This window comes from Phalangium opilio, unplaced genomic scaffold, assembly GCF_054372755.1.
Source record: "Phalangium opilio isolate 3A_F unplaced genomic scaffold, DU_Popi_V2 ptg000041l_1, whole genome shotgun sequence".
Lineage (NCBI taxonomy): Eukaryota > Metazoa > Arthropoda > Arachnida > Opiliones > Phalangiidae > Phalangium > Phalangium opilio.
In genome coordinates this window covers 7,692,564-7,713,288 of record NW_028324165.1, presented here as the reverse complement: position 1 = coordinate 7,713,288, position 20,725 = coordinate 7,692,564, and the positions used below count along the sequence as shown (strand labels likewise).

The 20,725-nt window shown below is 34.5% G+C and overlaps 1 protein-coding gene across 3 annotated transcripts in view; it reads right to left on the bottom strand.

Moving 5' to 3' along the window:
- Positions 1-20,725, bottom strand: part of LOC149679713 (uncharacterized) — a 230,149-nt gene that overhangs the window by 81,333 nt on the left and 128,091 nt on the right. The window contains exon 1 of one of the 3 annotated variants that reach the window (XM_089835492.1): positions 15,205-15,625. The exons of the other annotated variants lie outside the window; for them this stretch is intronic. Within the exon in view, the coding sequence (XP_089691618.1) occupies positions 15,205-15,392 (188 nt within the window). The 5' untranslated portion in view covers positions 15,393-15,625. Of the gene's footprint in view, positions 1-15,204; positions 15,626-20,725 lie in introns of those variants that run through there. 3 annotated transcript variants of the gene reach the window in all.

The following is a 20,725-nucleotide window of genomic DNA, read 5'->3' as shown; positions in this document are numbered from 1 at the left end:
ATATAGACATTTTCCCATTTTTCAGTGCGTTAAATAAACCGATCACATAATCATACATAACGGGTATTATCGGTTCATGCGTCTGAACGCATCTTTGTGAAGTCGACATAAACAATTAAGCAGGTTGACGCAGGAAAATTTAAGTTTTGTCTGTTCAATTGCGTTAGATTAGCTGGAGTTTAACGGAATTAATGTCAATTTTAATCTCGATTAACCGAAGTAAATGAGAAAATATGAGATGCAATTATTCGATAAAATAGGCATCGATCATTTTTAAACGCGATCGCCTTAAATTCAATCAAATTCAACCCCAAAATGATCGATTGATAACAAAACTATCCTTGAGTGTTTATAGTTAGTTACCCGCATAAGGAAACATTTTTCATAACTTCCGGAAAATAATTTAATTTAACCCGTTTAAAAACTTCAAATTAAATTATTGCAAACGATCTGTCGGTATCTTCTCTCTATGATTAACAGATTAAGGGGCCCGGAAAAAATGACGAGTATGTGCAGTTAAGCGTGTCCTGACGCGATTTCAACTTCCGAAAATTTAACTTTGAAACTTTTGAGGGTTTAAAAACCAACACAAAAAAGGTTTAAGTTAAAAACTTTTCCTTATGGTTTTATTTTTTTTTCTTTAAATTATATCGGAAATAAATGCGAGAAAGAGAAATGAAGGAAAAGAGATGCGCGATACAAATAGATTATTAAATTTAAATCCCGAGGTCTGACCGCGAATGAGAAGTTGGTAGAAAGTTCAAGTATTCAACTTTTCTGAAGTATTTATGTAGCCGGAGTTGAAATTCTTCCACGTGTTTGATGTGAATTCAGTTAAATAGGTACAAGGAAGAAATTGATTTAAAGGTCTTTGAGGATCGAGTGTAAATAGGTTTTATAATCTAGTGCCTTTTCTCTTAATCTGAACTGAAGATAACTTAAACTTTATGACACTATTAAAATTCCATTCGACACTCATTTTCAAATTTTCTGACATTTCAATGACATGCAAACCCATTTTCAATTTTCCTGACATTTGAATGACACATGCAAACCTACGCTTTCAAATTTGCTGACTTTTCAAAATCATTAGACACCTATTTTCAAAACTCCATGACTTTCACATGCCATTCCACACCCCATTTTAAAAACTCCATGACTTTCTCATGCCATTCCACAACCCATTTTAAAAACTCCATGACTTTCTCATGCCATTCCACAACCCATTTTAAAAACTCCATGACTTTCTCATGCCATTCCACAACCCATTACTCCATGACTTTCTCATGCCATTCCACAACCCATTACTCCATGACTTTCTCATGCCATTCCACAACCCATTACTCCATGACTTTCTCATGCCATTCCACAACCCATTACTCCATGACTTTCTCATGCCATTCCACAACTCATTACTCCATGACTTTCTGATTCCACAACTCATTTTCAAACACCATGACTCTCCCTATCATTCCACACACATTTTCAAATCTCCATGACTTTAACATGCCATTCCACACACATTTTCAAATCTCCATGACTTTAACATGCCATTCCACACACATTTTCAAAACTCCAAAACTTTTCAATGCCATACCACACAAAAATTTCCAATTAACAGACACACCTGGTTTTCCAGGTAGCGTGGCAACCCTGGTAACTAAACTTACCACCATTACAATAATAAAATATAATTTTAAATTTTAATTATAGATTTCGATTTTTTATTTTTAATTAAAATAAAATAGAAAAAAAAACTTTCAGATTCAGATAGTAATCTATAGCAATAAAATTTTGGACAAATTTGGAAAACCTGGCAATTAAAATTGGCCCAGATATTTTTTTCAATGTACACTTATCAATAAAAAAATCATAGGAAATCTCGTATAGAAAAAAAAATAATAAAATAATTGTTTTATAAAAACGGTATCACCTCTTTATACAAATTCAATTTAAAAATAAAATTTTCTTATGTAATTATAAACCTTATGGTAACTTAAAATAATAAAATCTGCACCTTCCGGGCTATAGCCTTTAGATATAAATAATTAAAATTTTAAGATGTACCATAGCATTAAATAGCTGGTTATAATTTTATATGGTTTCTTAATAACTAAGTAGAAAGATACGAATGATGAGTCAAGTTTTGGCTTTAGGCCTATTACGTTTTTATTATCAAGTCTATTATTTTGATATTTTAAAAATGGGGTCAAAATAACGGTCTTTAAAACTACAATTCTTCAAAAGCATTATCATAAGTTCATAAGATATGTTGCTGCATAAGTTTGTAAAGTCTGGTTACAAACTGGAGCTTGTCATGAAGAACAACCCCCTCCATAGGAATAGCATTACACTAGACTTTAAAGGCTCTTAACTCTGGTTCAACTAAATATACGGGAATGCCATTTGAGTATCTTATAGTCCAATTTGTCCCCCATCCAACCATACTTAAACCTTGGGCCTACGAAAAACATGGGCCGAGTAATTAAGCGAAACGTAAACAAACAACCCCCTCCATAGGAATAGCATTACACTAAACTTTGGAGGCTCTTAACTCTGGTTCTACTGGAGATACGGGAATGCCCTTTGAGTATGTTATAGTCCAATTTGTCCCCCATCCAACCATACTAACGCGATTATCTATTATATATACCCTTATAATTTTCATTACAGTTACAGACCCTTTACGATGCAAAGAAATCTAGGCATAGTCTAGTCTAGAAGACGGTTATTATTAAAGTCTCCCAAAAACTGGATTAAAAAATTGAGCAGATGTTACGTAGCTCCCTGCAAAATTATCGCCAAACTTAATTTGATTTTTTTTATCTCATCGAAACACGAGTTCGTTTCGTTATTTAAGTGCATCGGATGTGTCTATATCCACTTAGCACCTTGGAAACCACTAGATCTAATAACATAACAAAACACTTGGCACTCTAACCGAGGCTTAATTTCTTTTGAATTTGGCCATACAAACACGGGTTCTTCCGCTAGCACCCGATCATTTCCTGTTAGCATACCAAGATGCTAAGAGACTATACTATAGTTAGTTAGAGCATCCCTTGTACTCTTCAAATTTCCAGTCAGTGAAGCCAGGTACCCTTTTATTTTTTAATGAACTATAGTTAATTATAATCGTATGATTAACTGGGCCACAAATCCGTCAGTTTTTTTTTTAATATCACCACCCAAATGTTTTGCGTTACCAAAACAATCCACGAAGTTCATGAAAAATATAATTGGCCAATTTCAAATGATATATCTATAGTACAGCTAGACAAAGTATGGTTTTGTCTAACATTAAGTATCTCCTTGAAAACAATAAGAAAAAATTAATTAATATACAATTAATGTTTCACGATACGAATTATTTCGTCGAGGGTGGCTTTTTTCTTTCCTATTTTATATACGGTTAAAAGTTTAAGATATATTCAGTTCACGAAACGGAAGGAAATTAGAGTTTGTTGCTAATTTTGGTTTTGAATTTATAAATCAAAATTTGTTATGCAAAAGCATAAGTTTATGAGATGTGTTGCATGATAATTATGATGCTTCCTATACTTCGTAATGCTAGAGACTTGGTGAGAGCTAGTTCGAGAACAACGGAAGCGAGAATTGAATAGAGAGTTTAAGCATCCCCTAAACGCGTACGTGTAGCTACCTTCCACAGTGCATTAGACCAATGCATTGTCAAAGGTGGCTACACGTACGCGTATAGGGGATGCTTAAACTCTCTATTAACTACACTCGGATGGTTAATTTTGCAGGACTTCCATCTTCCTATTTAGTCTGCATTACTAAGCCTTTGACAGCGCCTCAAAAGGCGTCGCTTTACCCTGAATCTATGACGTTTAACCTACGTCACTTCAAAATTGCAAGCCCTCAGGAGTCAGGCAGTCCATCACATATTTAGTCTTTACTAAGACTATGACCAGGCGTACGTCGCTTTACCTCGAATCTATGACCTGCTTCAACAAGCTCCAGTTTCTAAGTTACCAGTGACAAACTTATGGGGAACATATCTTATGAACTTATGACCATATTAATTATGAAATTCATGATTATAAAATTTCGATTAATATGTTTGGTCAACTTAAACTTGTTTCACCAATATCTTTTGAATAAAAAAATAGCCTTTAAAACTAAAATAAACAAACAAATTGCGATAACTATGTTTTGGTCAACAATTGTTTGGATTAAGATACTGATAAACAAAAAATAAAACCCAATAATTTTCCCATCACCTTAAGTTACGATTCTCAGAAGTCAGAAGCGTTACCTCTAAATTCAAGTGTGGTAATAAGCAATATTTAAATGTGCCACGTTTATTGTTAACAATTAAAATAAAACAATGGTCAATAATACATACAGTCAGGTGGTTATTCATTTCCTGTTTGCTTCTAAAAATTCTTATAAGTATCGTAATACTTTTTCCTTAATTATTTCACCTTGAAAGTAACGTATGTTTCTCGTTAGTAAAATAAAATTACAATGAAAAATAATTTTCGACTTAGACAAAAGAATTTTGTCATAAATATATCTTAATTAGTTACGGGACTTTCTCGGAAATATGGATAATGTAAAATATATTTTTGAAAGTAGAAGTGCAACTTGCGCTTTCATTTTCTCTAAGGGATATGGTTAGTAGCCCTATCATGGAACACCCATCAAGCAACTAAACTTAAGAAAAGTGTTCCATATTAGAACTGTTCCAAGTTAGGCCTGCTGACCATAGTAGCATTAAAGTTTTGATAGTTTCAAATTATGTCAAACAGTCAAACTCAATATTGAGTATTGCATTTAAATTAAATTAATAAATCGAATATGTTACGAAAACGGTAAAGAACACAGCTAGCAGTGGGTGATGACGTCTTAAGGGTGTTAGCTTATGATTGGTGGAACTGGAAAATGTCTGCAGCTTGAGACTGACGTTTACTGAGCACTCAGAGAGTACCCTACGTAACTTAAAGCAACAGGGACGTCAAGACGGTGTCAACTTCTGATTGGTGGAAAATATCTGCAGCTCGAGATTGGCATTTACTCCGTAGAGCGTGCCTTTCGTAACTATAGAAACAGGGACGTCATGACGGTTTGACCTTCTGATTGGTGGAAAGAATCTGCAGCAGCTCGAGACATGCGTTTAATGCGCAGAGCGGGCCTTTCAGGGGACGTCATGACGGTGTCACCTTCTGATTGGTGCAAAATATCTGCAGCTCGAGATTGGCATTTACTCCGTAGAGCGTGCCTTTCGTAACTATAGAAACAGAGACGTCATGACGGTGTCACCTTCTGATTGGTGGAAAAAAATCTGCAGCTCGAGACTACAGCATGCCCTACGTTACTATAGCAACAGGGACGTCATAACAGTGTCACCTCCTGATTGGTCGAAAAAATCTACCGCGAGCAAATGGCGCTAGGTTCGTAAAGAGTGACCTCAAACGTCATAACGGCGTCTTTCAATAAAAACTATTTAAACCGCAAAAGAAATTTCTCAAAACATAGTTAATGTTCTATGTTCTTTTCGAAGAAAATTCTCAGGATCAAAAGTTTAATGGTACCTCAAATTATAATAATAAAATCATAGGTTTCATTTCCACTTTAATTAGTAGTATTTTGATTGGCTACGGTAAAAACTGACGACGCCTAGCGGGAAAATTATCTACAACCGAAATATCATAATGTGAACATCGTTTCTTTGACAATCAGATAATTATTAGGTTTGTCAAAAACTCGACGAATGAGTCGACGACAAGGAATTACTATAATACTGGCATAACCCAAATTCCTTAACCGGTTGAAATTAAAATAATTAGGCTTAACTTAAGAAAACATCCGTTACGGGATTTACCGGCATTGTATAGTTGAAAACTGTATTTATATAATCGTTAACAATGTTATATAGAATTAATATTTAATTGAAAATTTTCTTATTAAAAATAAAATGATGGTTTTATACATAGTGTTTCTGATAAGTCTGGTGATGGCATAAATTAAGGGAGACTGTGTTCTTTGGGAAATCGATCGATTTTGAGTCGAAAATGTTCTATACTTCTATCGCCTCCATTTTGTTGGGCACGTGGGACACTGTTTTCGAGTTATGATTTGACTTGAGTGTTTTAGGGATGACCCCTTAATTAAATAAATTTGAAATCATTATCTAAACCAGTTTCTTAATTAAATTTAAGGGGTCATCCGTAAAATACTCTTTTAAATCTTAACTCGAAAACAGTGTCCCTTGTGGTAAACAAAATGGAGGCGATAGAAGTATAGAACATTTTCGACTCAAAATCGATTTCCCAAAGAACAAACATCCCCCTTATTTTATGGAAATCAAACTTATCAGAAACACCCTGTATAATAATAAGTTGAAAAAGTGGCCAGCTTTTCAATGGACATTTTGGGGGTTTTTATTCCAGAAGATGAAATAAAACAAAAAATACTTCTAATATTTATTTGGTATTTTCGTTAATGAAGAATTAATGGTTTAAAAAAATTTTGCAATTAGTTAAAAAAACCAAAAAACGGTGAAGTTGTTCAAGCTCTACTACTTCCAGGGGTGATCTCAGATCAATAAACAAGATACTATAATTAATTCCACATTAACTTGCGCTAAAACAAAATACAAATTAATTAATTCACTTTCAATTAAGTTAATTATTCAATCGAATGTGCCCGAGAGGATAAAACCTTAAGTTGTAAAACTAAAACAAAATTCCATAGACATAATTTGAGGCACACTTATTTGACGTGCTCTAAACAATTAGGTCACATCAGGAATACATACAGCTACTAGGAATTATAGTGTACCCAGCCATTTTTCACTCAACGTATCTAGGCAGCTTTTTTGTGTGAAGAGATAGACTAATCATTATATATGACGAATTTTACCCAAGCGAATTTATAATCTATCTTCGTTGCACCTTGCGCGCGCATGACCACGCTCTGCTACCAACCAATGAAATTACTGTTAGAAAGACGTCACAAATTCTCAAGCCCGTTATACCCACAAAACGCGGATAGAAATTAATATGGGATATATATGGGGGTACACAATGATTCCAATCATCTGTATGCATTCCCAGTCATATTAATATTATGCATGGATAATTCAAAGCACAGAATGTAATAATTCGTTTGTCCCTTTGATGAGACCGGTACAGAGTGGAGACGGGTGCCATAACAGAAATCTTCATCGATTTCTTAAATGAAAGGCCTTTGGCTATGATTTAATTACACTTAAGTTTGAAGGAAAGAAATGTACTTAAGTATAATTTTGATTTTTGGGGACAAAATTTGTTTGGTTGGTCTGTAAGTAATACATTAATATTCTGAAATTGTTTCAACACAGTATTTGTAAAGGAAAAGTTAATTCTAAAATTTAAATTAATTGTTGAAATTTAATCTAATATATACCAAAAGTGTACTGTGGTCTTGATTTTGAACTTAAATTATTTTAAAAGAAAAGTTCAGGTAACATAACATTATACCAAAAAGCGATATCTAGTTCATAGGGAGAAGGTATAAATTCGCCACATTTCCAGCTTTATCTCCAGTCCAAACGTATAGTAGGTCCGGAGTTAATCCCCGCTGCCTCTAAATTACAACCACCATCTCATTGGTTCTTGAAAACTGACGTCAGCGCGACACGAATGACGAAAATTACAGTCATATTATCCGACTGAGGAGAGGCTGCGAAATAGCCCGGGGCCTCCTTTTACGTCCCCCCTTGTATTTTGAAAGGGGGACTGGGACTATGGCCTGGCGCGAATACTTAGGCATCTTATACTTTCTCCCTAATAAACTAGATATCACTTCTTGGTATAATGTTATAACACCTGAACTTTCCCTTTAAATAAAACATTACAATTAAAATTCGTTTCAACTTTTCCTTTGACAATTATACTTAAACAAGACCACTTCCTCAATAATAAAATAATATCCCAAAGCGTAAGTTCTTAATAATATATGTAAAATTATTTAAATCACCCCCAGAAATTAAGAAAATTAAGATTTTTATCTGGAGCAAACTTTCACTAAAACGTTTTAAATGAAAATAAATTAAAAAAAAACAATAAGAGGTATTTGATCATTTTAAACACGTTATTCAGATTCTAAACTTGGCCCACTTATTAAAATATATTGTTTATATAAAAAATAATGGAACACATCTTTAAACAATGGTTTGTGTTAAAAAAATACTTGCAAACAATCACCTTTGTCTTTGCTGATAGATTAAATGTTTTTAAGAAAATAAACACCCTTACACAAACCGACCAACCACAAACAGACAAACAAAGAAACAAACATGCCTAAGGCCACACAAAACTTCATTTTCTAAAACCTACGTTGGTTAAAATTCCAAACAACGAAAAACCATCCATTTAAGTCTAAAACAAAGCAACTTCTCATAATTTTTCTTCAAATAGTTGAAATATCCGGTTTAGCCATAGAAAATTTAATTTCATATTTTTTTTTAGAACTTAAGGACGGATTAGTATTGGCTGGTGGAAACCATAAGAAAATCACGCGCGTTAATACCCGTGACCGCACTCTAAGCACGTGCGTTTTCGCGCGTCTTCATTTCCCGCCAATTTAATACAGTTTTCGTAGATTTCCCGCCTTGCCTTTATAATTTTCATATATATTTTAAAACGCTCTGATTATGCGGTGTTGGACAGAATAACAAAATCTTCCAACTCCATTATTAAGTTCAAGTGCTTAATTAGAATCTAACACGTTTAAATGAGTAAGTTTAAAATCTCAAGGGCCAATATAGTAAACATGGATATGAATAAATACTAAGGTATCATGGATTCCCAACTAAGCCCAAAAGCCGGCAATTTCAAGAGCCAGTCTATTACAACATGGATAAGAATAAATACTAAGGTATTATGGATTACCAACTAGGACCAAAAGTCGGCAACCAAATACGCGATACATCCGTTGGGGGGAGGCACCTCTAGAGTCTGAAGTGGGCAGGCAAGAAGAGCTATAGCTCTATCGGGTGAATCCTGAGTGGTGGAGTTTGAAATTTCTGCCATGCGCATAGAGAAAAAATACGAAGTTTCCTCTCACTTATAAGGATGGGGAGGGGGGCTAGAATTCATCTTTATTCTCTGCTGAACGGGCGTCTAAGTGAAATGCCTCGAGGAGATACAAGAGATGGTAATCCGTAATAGGTTAGTATTTATACATATCCATGTAGAAAACAATGTCATTTTGATTTTGATTGAAATTAAAATTAGGCATAAACTAAACGTGTTAAGCCTTATCTACTAACCAAAACTTAATTAGCTAGTTTATCTATAAATTAAAATGTTATGACATAAAAAACACAAATTATAATTGCTAAACATATTTAAATATTTTGAAAATAGTATGCGGACATATTTTTATCACCACACAAACTCAAGTTCAAGATGTCATGAAAAATTAATTTAAAAAAACGTTACATATTCAAATTAATTGTAATTTAATATTCACGCTTCCTGGTTCACATTTTCAATTTAAATAAATGTATTAAACTTCCAAATTTAATTTTAATCGATAAAACAAAATTTAATCTCGTGATTCCGGCATTTTTATTCCGTGGCACGAGAAGTCTCAAGAATTTTTTTTCCAACTTAACCGATATTAAAAAAAAAACCTGGATTTTTTTTGTTGCGTTAAAAATTAACAGGCGCTTCTTTTGGGTGTGTGTTAATGTTAAAAGATAAAGCTGACACCATAGATATAGTAAATAAATATTTAAAGTGGCTATCGTAAAATAAATTGAAATTTTAAGAGAAAATTTACAATTTGAAATATGTAGAAATTTAAAGAATTTAAGTCGCATCAGAAGGGGATAATAGAAGAAGGATGACACTCCGTATCCTCTTAATACTTTAGTTATGTAACACGATTCTTCCCAGGCGAGGGAACCCTTTTTTTAATTTGCTCTCCCGTTCATCAAACTTAATTAAGACGGACATCGCACCGTGCTAGGGTGAATTCTATAACTGTTTGGTATTTACTAAATCCTCAGCAATCAATTAACCAACAAACCTTGACTGTCTTGACGTCGGACAAAAATGACCACAAGTGCATGCATGCGCCTTGGCAAATAGTTAAGCGCTAATAGAGCAATGATGAGCTGGGATCACTATTTACATGGCGTAAGAATGATTAGGTTTTGTAACCTTGCTATAATAAATGTAAAATGATGCTGGGAAGAATCAAGTTACAATTATTACCCCTCAGCTTTGTGGTGGTACACTTCCCTCGAAGAGAAGTAAATATTATATACTTCTGGTTTCATTTATTTCCAATATCTATGATGGTTAGGAATTTTAAAGAACTAAGTTTAAGTAGAGTTCAAAAAAGGGAGATTCACTTAAAATGTTTCAAATAGCCACACCACACGTTATTCGTCAAAAGGGGGGTGAAATACGTAAAGAAGTATTTTTTTTTAAATAACCGTTAATGGGTTAGAGCTTGAAGGTATAATTTCTTGCCGGGGTCTCTCTAATTTGAAATCGACGTAATCTCGTTGGTTTTATTCTAGTTTGAAACATTTTGACGCAACGCAACGAGCAAAATATTGCCTCAAGTTAAAAAAGAAAACTCGTTTATTTTTTATTTTATTTAAAAGAAAAATAATAATTCCTTAACAACGAGGTATGTACTATGTACAACGCAGTACGTTATCTACTTGAACTTTTTCAAAGATTTTATACAGATTTGCACACAAAAGATTAAGTGCTTATCAATGAAATATTCCGCATTGAATTATTTTTATTTAAAAAGAAGATAACACATGCTTGGATAATAATAATTTACAGGCTTTTTGCACGCAGCTTAGCCTAATGCTAATGCCAAAGTCTTAGGTTAGGAGTTTCTAGGTCCAATAATGCCAACGTCTTTAAGTCCAAATCAAACAAAGCCCGATAATGCCAACCTCAATCAAACCCAACTAAGGCCGATAATGTCAACGGCTTTCTAACCCAACTAAGGCCGATAATGTCAACGGCTTTCAAACCCAACTAAGGCCGATAATGTCAACGGCTTTCAAACCCAACTAAGGCCGATAATGTCAACGGCTTTCAAACCCAACTAAGGCCGATAATGTCAACGGCTTTCAAACCCAACTAAGGCCGATAATGCCGGCCCAACGTCAATCAAACCCAACTAAGACCAATAATACCAACGTCGATCAAACCCAACTAAGACCAATAATACCAACGTCGATCAAACCCAACTAAGACCAATAATACCAACGTCGATCAAACCCAACTAAGACCAATAATACCAACGTCGATCAAACCCAACTAAGACCAATAATACCAACGTCGATCAAACCCAACTAAGACCAATAATACCAACGTCGATCAAACCCAACTAAGACCAATAATACCATATACCAACGTCAATCTAACTCAACTAAGCCCAATAACTCCAACGTCATATCAAACCCGACTAAGCCAAATCATTACCTCCAACGTCAATCAAATTCAACTAAGCCTACTAGCTCAACAACAATGAAACCCAACAAAGCCTGAACATCTCTTACACGCATATCTAACCCTAGTTTTGAAAAAAAAAAAAAACCAGATGAAAAAAGGGATAATTTGGGAATTTAAAGGAAAATCCGTGAAAAATCAAAACGAAATACACCTTAATCCAGTTTAAATTTCATTAACCCTTTATGAGTATTTCAATCGTCAAAAATAACATCTTCGCAAAACCGTTTTGTTATCTAAATCATTAACAGATTGGCACGTTCGAATCCATCCAAATGATTTAGTTAATGGTACTTATAGCCTACTTTTCACCCAATACACAAGAAACCAGTAGCAAGACACCAAGCAAACACCATGTCAAAACGTTAATACACAAGTCACGTAATCAAAATAGGTTTAATTTTTTTAAGGGGAAAAACGATCAAATAAAACGAAATAAAACTTTATATAATATAAAGACTATAGAATTTACGAATTTTTGAAAAAACACCGAGAAAATTTATACCATATATAATATTTCCTAACACAAAAATGGTTCAGGTAAAAAATATTAAAGTGGATATGCAACTTGGAGGAATTATTTTAAAATTTAAAATTCGTAGTAAAGCAAAGGTTCTATAGCATAAGTTCATAAGATATGATCTTTCCATAAGTTTGTCACTGGTAACTTAGAAACTGGAGCTTGTAATTATTTTTGAAGTGATTGAGGTAGGTCATAGATTCAGGGTAAAGCGATGTACGCCTGGTTTTGGCGCTGCTGTCAAAGGCCTAATTAGTAATGCAGACTAAATAGGAGCTAGATGGAAGTCCTGCAAAATTAACCACCGCTTCCGTCGTTCTCGAACTAGTTATCTGGGGCTGCAATGTTATGTTCACACTTGCACAGGAGTCGGTTGACAACTCGTTTGCGCACCAAGTTTTGAAACCAATACAAGTGCAAGCACCAGTACAAGCACCAGTACAAGCACCAGTACAAGCACCAGTAATTTATATCATCGGTATTTCGGAAATAAATTGCCGACTTGCATCTCTAGGATGGGCTTATCAGCAAGTACCAATATTTTTGAGTAACATATCTACTTTAAAATTAAATTACTTTTATTTCCGTATAAAATATCTAGGTTTACGGTCAGTTTTATACGATTCTGAATGCTTGCTTATAAAACCATGATACCGCTTATTAACCGTATAAGCATTACGTCACCAAAAAACCCCACCAAATTGACCAATGGATAATCACAGATTATCTTTTGAAAATTGAAAGGATGTTACTTGGTTATTTTGCTATTTTTTAACCGCTCTGGTTAGTAAATAGGACTTATAATGTCAATTTTAAAAGTGAAATTTTTGTTAAAAGAAAAATAATAAATAAATGTTTCAAGTGAAATTGATTTCAGCACCATTTTAGGTAGGTCCTTAGGTTCATGGAACTTTTAGCTTAGCTTAGCTAACAACACTCCTTCCAGATTTTTCATGTCATTTCAAAATGATAAAATCTTACTTCGTACGAGGCCCCATTTAATATGCCCTTTTTAAAAAAGAAAGCTAAAACTATGTATTACAGAATGTTTTAGAGAAGATAAACCAGGCATAAATACAAAGGGAGAGTGAACAAAAATGGATATCATTATTAGTAATATAATAATAATAAGTGTGACGATTTTCATAATTTTAAATGGGGGTTGATTGGAAAGCTAGATATTTTCACCACTTTAACCAAATTCCCCGACTTTTTTTTTAATTCTTAAAATTCCATAACTTTTCCCTGACCTTCTTGTGCCCATTTTAAAACTCCCCGACTTTTCCCTGTCCTTTTTGGCCCATTTTGAAATCCCCTGACTTTTCCCTGACCTTCTTGTGCCCATTTTAAAATTCCCTAACTTTTCCCTTAACCTTTTTGGCCCATTTTAAAATTCCCCGACTTTTCCCTAACCTTTTAGGCTCATTTTAAAATTTCCCGACTTTTCCCTGACCTTTTAGGCTCATTTTAAAATTTCCAGAATTTTCCCTGACCTTTTAGGCTCATTTTAAAATTTCCAGAATTTTCCCTGACCTTTTAGGCTCATTTTAAAATTTCCAGAATTTTCCCTCACCTTTTAGGCTCATTTTAAAATTTCCAGAATTTTCCCTGACCTTTTAGGCTCATTTTAAAATTTCCAGACTTTTCTCTGACTTTTTTTGGCCCATTTTAAAATTTCCCGACTTTTAGCTGACTTTTTTGGCTCATTATAAAATTCCCCGACTTTTCCCTGACCTTTTTGGCTCATTATAAAATTCCCTGACTTTTCCCTAACCCTTTTTGCCCCATTTTCAAATTCCCCTCACCTTTCTGGCCCATTTTGAAATTCCCTGGCGTTTTCCCTGACCTTTTTCAGTCCATTTTGAAATTCCCTGAGTTTTCCAGGTTTTCCCTGATCTATGGCAACCCTGTTTCCACTCCATCCCTATCTCTCCTTGAATTCAACCTTTTATAAAGGCTCACCCATAAGTAATATTTCCAAAACCAGGAATTTATATTGTACGCCAACGCCACCTACACAAAAGTCTCGAAGAATATCACAACAATATTTCGAGCTCGAAACGATCCCCAAACCTAAAGTTTTTGTTTTAAAATATTTGCTTAGAAGTTTCCCACATGTCTCTATAAATGGGCGATTTTTAAACCCAATCCTACACAAATACTTTTTCCAAGACCCGACGTGCGCCAAAGGCTTGTCTTGGATAAAAAAATTATCCCCCAAAAGACGTTTGAGAAATACCTTTTTTAACAATAATTGAATTTCACCATTCAATAATACGCAAATGGCAACGCTAGCCTTTTATTGTATATTTATTCTTTAAGGGTTTAATATTAAGTGCCATTAGTTGGGATTGGAATTCCACCCACCATTAAGTTCTATATCATTAACCATTCAAAAATTTTCTTATTTGGAAATGAAAATTTCGTAATGATAGATAACGTAAAAGTATATTTTTATATATAAATAACTATGGTAAGTATATGGTATGCATAGAATGTACTTCAGTTAGTTAACAATGGAAAATATTGGTTTAAGAGTTTTGAAAATTTGGGAATTTTTTTTTATAAGTTGTGGCAATTTTACCACAAATTTCTGACTTTTGCAAGGAAATTGTCATCACAATTTTACCACAAAATTCTGACTTTCTAAAGGAAATGTTCTCAATTTTAGCAATAAGTGTCAATTTTAGCAATAATTGTCACTTTTCTAAGAAATTGTCTCAATTTTAGAAATAATTGTCACTTTTCTAAGAAATTGTCTTAATTTTAGAAATAATAGTCACTTTTCTAAGAAATTGTGACAACTTTACCACCAGTTTGTGCCTTTTTCGAAGAAAATGTCACAATTTTACAAACACTTCCGACATTTTCCAAGAAATTGTCAGTTTAACAAAAATTTAGTAAATTATTATATATGGAAATTGTCAAGATTTTTCCACCAACTTGTGACCTTTTCTTAGAAATTGGCATAATTTTACCATCAACTTGCAACTAAAATGGGTCTTAAAAACTGTCACAAATTTATCACCAATCTGTTAGTTTCCTCGGATGTTGTCACAAATTTAACACAAATGATTATAGGCTAAGCAACCAATAATTATGCATATTCAATTTGCAATAACAAATATAACATTGCTGTGACAACAATTAAAAACGAAAAATAAACAATTAAAAATGACATCATACCTTAAACAAGCAGTTGACACAGCCTTAACCCTTAGACAATACTTCCCAAGTTGACCATTTAACCTTTTTTCACTCGCGTGTACCACAGATTGACCACCTATTTTAGCAGTACGTCTCTTATAAGGTTGTCGCGTTGTCACAAAAACCGCCTCCTGAAAAATTAAACTATCCTCTTCCAAGGAAAACATGTTGTCACAATTTTTCACACAAACAAATCCAATGCCAAATTTAAACTACGCAGTTAAACCCGAACTAACACATCTTCAAACACAAATTAATTCACAAGAAAAGCGCGAGCGCTGCACGGTACGTTGTAATAAATCCGGGAAAACAACATAAACAACGCATGATGGTTAAGCCTAAATGTCACGAGATAATTTCGCGCCAAAGTTGTTTCGCGCCATATAAAAAGCGCGCGTACAGACGTGCGTTCACTAGCATGGTTCGAAACGATATTAAACAGACAGACTAGTAGTAGAGCCTGGCGAACCGAAAATCTTTTCGACTTAGGACCCCCGTTTCTTTTTGAAAAGAATATTTCCAGCCCTCCCCTCTGTCATATTGCCATAGCCTCCTGAGGAAGTTTCGCGCAAAAAACTATCCTCATCAACTAGTAGATTTTTTATTTAGTTCGGCTGTTGGAAAGTATAATTTGCAGACGTCTCCTCTATGGTTTTTTTGACGTTCGCAGCGCTAATAATATTGCAGCGGTGTCTTTAGGAACTAGTACTAATTATTTTTGATATAAATATGGACTGATTATTTAAATTAATTTATTAAAAGGTAAAATATGGTCTATATTTAAAAAGGCGCATGTTAAAATTTAACATGTTTATAATAAAAAGGAGAAAATTTAAATTTATATTTTTAAATCGGTTAGGAGTGTAGCGCACTTCTGTAAGTCGAGATTCTGGGCGACAAAGTTTGAGGGGAAAAGTCTCTTCGATGTTGGTAAGAATAATGTTACAATTACCCCGCTTTGTGGTGGTACACTTCTCTCGAAGAGAAGAATATTATATACTTCTGATATTTCTTATAACCGCAAAGCTAGGCTTAAAATAAAATGAAGTAACAGGAAGATTGCATTTAATAATTAGCATCGCTATCAGATTGAATTTGATACCCGTCGACAATGTGGGAAAAATGTCGCCTATAAAATGTTCTAACAAACCAACCTAATCTTTATCGTATAATCTAATACGGAAAAGTTGTATACCAATAAGATTACGTAGTTAATTAATACAGAAACAAATTGCACCCTGTCACGTTCGACTCTAATCAAATCAAGATTATTTAATAAAAAGCTTTGTTCTCTTATATGGGAAAAATAGTTTGCATTTTATACTTCCTTTGTTTTCAGTATAAATATTAAGGTAGATAAAATTTATTTATGTAATTCGTTGACACTTAATTTGGTTGAGTATTTATTTAAAAGTGGCAGGAATACATACAGCTAATAGGAATAATAGTGCGCCCATTTCTTCCATCTTAATTACTACGAGGGTTTTGTAGGCGTGACGTCATGACTCATATCTGACGTCTTTCTAACTGTGATTTCATTGTATCAACGCGAGTGCAGGCGCAACGCGCAGCGAGATAGATTACTCTAGAATAATTTTTTTCTAAATCCGTGGCCATCTTGGAAAATGGCGACCTACAACATTTAGTTACGGAAATTAGGGCTCCCAAACCTTGATTGTCCCTTAAATCAAGGAAAACTTCACACTTTTTAACAGTTTATTATTTATTTCCCTGACAATTTAAGGTTTTGCAGGTTTGTACTGTACGAATCTTGTTATACCATATCAAGAAGCGATATTTAGTTTATTAGGGAGAAGATGTAAATTGACCACATTTCCAGCTTTATCTCCAGTCCAAACGTAGAGTAGGTCCGGAGTTAATGACGGCCGCCTCTAAATTACAACCAGCGTCTCATTGGTACTTGAAAACTCACGTCAGCGCGTTGCGAATGACGAAAATTACAGTCATATTTTCCGACTGAGGAGAGTCAGCGAAATAGCTCGGCCTCCTTTTACGTTCCCTTCCCTTGTATTTTGAAAGGGGGACTGGGAATACTTAGACGTCTTATACCTTCTCCCTAATAAACTAGATATCACTTCTTGACCATATCAGTATTCTCTAAACACTATTGATTGCTAATACATCCAATTAAAATTAATTCGTTTATGGTGATTATAACGTTAATTTTATAGCAGTTTCCAAATACTTGTTTTTTTTTTAATTTTTTTTTAATACCAAAATGTAGGAAGATTGGAATTCTTGGGGGTTAATTAACTTTTTTTCTTCTTCTTAAGCTAATGGAGACGATGCGATTAACGAGCCGACTCATTAAGGATCTGTATACAATCTTATTAAAAAACGTAATAGCCTAAGAGGTACAGTACAGTACCGTTTTATTAAGCACCTCCGAGGGTGTGAATTCAAACTGAGCTGCAGTTTTTCGGGTTTTTTTCGTTTTCAAATTGAAAGGGTCCTAGCCTAGCCGTTAATGCGAAGAAATAGGGATGGGCTCACTAATTTACTATCAAATACTTCAAAGGGTTAATGCCATACCACCTTACTGTTTATTATAACAGGAACTCATACAGCTGCTAGGAATAATTGTGTATGGCCACTTTCACTCAACGTATCTAACTAGACGGAATTTGTGGGATGAGCTATGGACTAATCATTATTATTTATGAGGAATGCCATACCACCACCTTACTGTTTATAACAGGAATACATACAGCTGCTAGGAATAATTGTGCTACATCCACTTTCACTCAACGTATCTAACTAGGCGGAATTTGTGGAGAGAGCTGGGGACTAATCATTGTGTGTGACGAATTTTACCCAAGCGAATTTATAAACTATCTCAATCCCTGTTGCACCATACGCATGCGCGCTAAAGGAAATCGCGTTGCCACCAAACAATTAGGAGGCGTCAGAATTATTAATAGGCGTGGCATGTAGTATTCAAGCCCGGCCCATACAACCCGCATAGAAATTAAAAAGGAAGATAAGATGGCGCAATGATTCCTAGTAGATGTATGCATTCCTGGTACAGAGTCATAACCTTTTGGTAGTATTTTCTTCAATTAAAAGCTGTATTTAGCTCAACACAAAAATTAACTAATTTTAAATTAAACTCTAATATTAATAAAAGAAACAGTTCAGGCAACATAACTTTATAGAAGCATCTTTAAGACTAATTAAATGTACTAATTATTTTGTAATAAGAGATATTTAATTATTTTTATTTTTTAATATTTTCTCTTCATTTTTAGAAAAAGGCCAATCATTCTTTTAAGGTTTAATGTATAGAACCTAGACCATTTCCCTTAATAACTTCTATATTTAATTAATCCCAGCTAAGTATTTTGATCAAACAAAAAAAAAATAAAGGAAATTATTTCTTTTATTTTTGATATTAAGGCCCCGATCTTTATCGGAAATTCTATCTGGTAATTTTCGTTGGACGAAAAATATAAAAAAAAAGAAAGAAAAAAATTAAGAATTTTTATATTTGCTCAGAGTGAAAATGGGATGGGAGGATTGAAGGGAGCGAGAAAGGGCCACTTCAAACGAAAATTTAATCGAGAAAAAGTTTCGATGGATCACAGAGAATCATCTTTTTTAATCTCCTCCAGTTTCTCTCTTAAGAACTTTTCCTCTAAGCAGGGAGGTGTTAAAAAGGAGACGTAAGAGACTATTTCCATGTAACTAATGGGGGAAAGACACGGGGGTAAAACTCTGCCTTCCATCTCGCTTTTGGCGCCTGCGCTGTAGTCTTTTTGTATCATGAGAGTGCCTGCGCAGGGAGGTGTTGAAAAGGAGACGTATAGACTATTTCGATGTAACTCTAAGAGGGGAAAGACACAGGGGGGTAAAACTCTGCCTTCCATCTCGGTTTTGGCGCCAGCGCTGTAGTCTTTTTGTACAATGAGAGTGCATGCGCAGAGAGGGATGGCAACGTATAAACCCCCTTCTATGTCCCGATAGCGAGGGTTGCCTACGAACGTTTTTAAATCGAAAAGGAGACATATTGTGGTTGTGGGGTGATTTAATATACTATAACGCGAGCCTAAACATCTCCCACAGTGTAGGGTTAAACCATGAACGCTGGATCTATCTCTAAAGGGACTGGTAAACGCCCGCCTTCCACTGTACAAATCGAGTCCTCTCTAACATAGCATCGGGGGAAAAATCTACCCCGTTTACCAGTCCCTTTAGAATTACAGCGTCCATGTTGTCACGTGGGTTACGGTGTGGAAAAAGAGCTACTATTTGGCGCCCTCTCTCCAACACAAAATTTAAACATACTCTTTTTAAAAAACGTCTCGAACTGATTTCCCAACTACAGCCAAAGAACGTTTATTTTCCTCTCTATCAAGGTCTGTGAGCACTGATAGGAGTTATGAAGAGACAAAATCCTAAGTCAACACCAAAAATATCCCCTGTTCTACTGCTCCCTGCAATGCTCAAAGTTCCCAACAACTGGTTTTCTTTTTCTAAAGTCAACTTCTCGAAGTCCTAAAGCATCTTCAAAGATGAAAGACGTTCAGGCTAAGAAAAGCTGCTCGAATTTTTTTTTTCCTTTTTAGTAAAGAATTTTGCTTTATAAGTGGATAATTATTAGAAGAAAAGACAAGAAAAATCCTCTGCCTTTTTTAAAAAGAAACCGACAGACACTTAGCACGGTATTATCAGCTGTTTAAAAAAATGTTTACTTAAGAGGCAACTTACTGCATGCACCTTATTGATTGTCGAATTGGTGTGAGATGGTTTTTTGTTTAACCGCAGTTTGCAAACTATGATAGTTTAATAAATAGTTTAATACAGTTAAGAAGTGTTAGTACTGACTAACTAATCAAATTCTGACTGATCAAAGCCCAAACCGAATTACAGCTTAAAGGTGAGAAATTGTTTTGCAAGGATGTTAATTAACTCTGAAGTAATAGGCACTGATCAAAGCCAATCCTAACCGAATTATAGCTTAACGGTGAGAAATTGTTTTGCAACGATGTTAATTAATTCTGAAGTAATAGGCACTGATCAAAGCCAATCCTAACCGAATTATAGCTTAAAGGTGAGAATTGTTTTGCATGGATGTTGATTTACTTTGAAGTAATAGGCACTCACTAAAGAAGGATTTTTTCGAATCCGCGGCCATCTTGAAAAATGGCGGCCAGAAATGTGAATATGGTATAACGTAACGAAAACGAAATATATAGTTCTATAATCTTGAAGAAGTAAACATAAAAGATGCAATGGATACACATCTGTCACCATAAGATATGTTCCTCCATAAGTTTGTCACTGGTAACTTAGAAACTGGAGCTTGTAATTTTGAAGTGAATGAGGTAGGTAATAGATTCGAGCCTTCGAGGTAAAGCGAAGTACGCCTGGTGAGGCGCTGCTGTCAAAGGCTTAGTAATGCAGACTAAATAGGACCTGCAAAATTAATTAACCACCTCGAGTGTAGTACTTCAATTCACGCTTGTCGTTCTCGAACTAT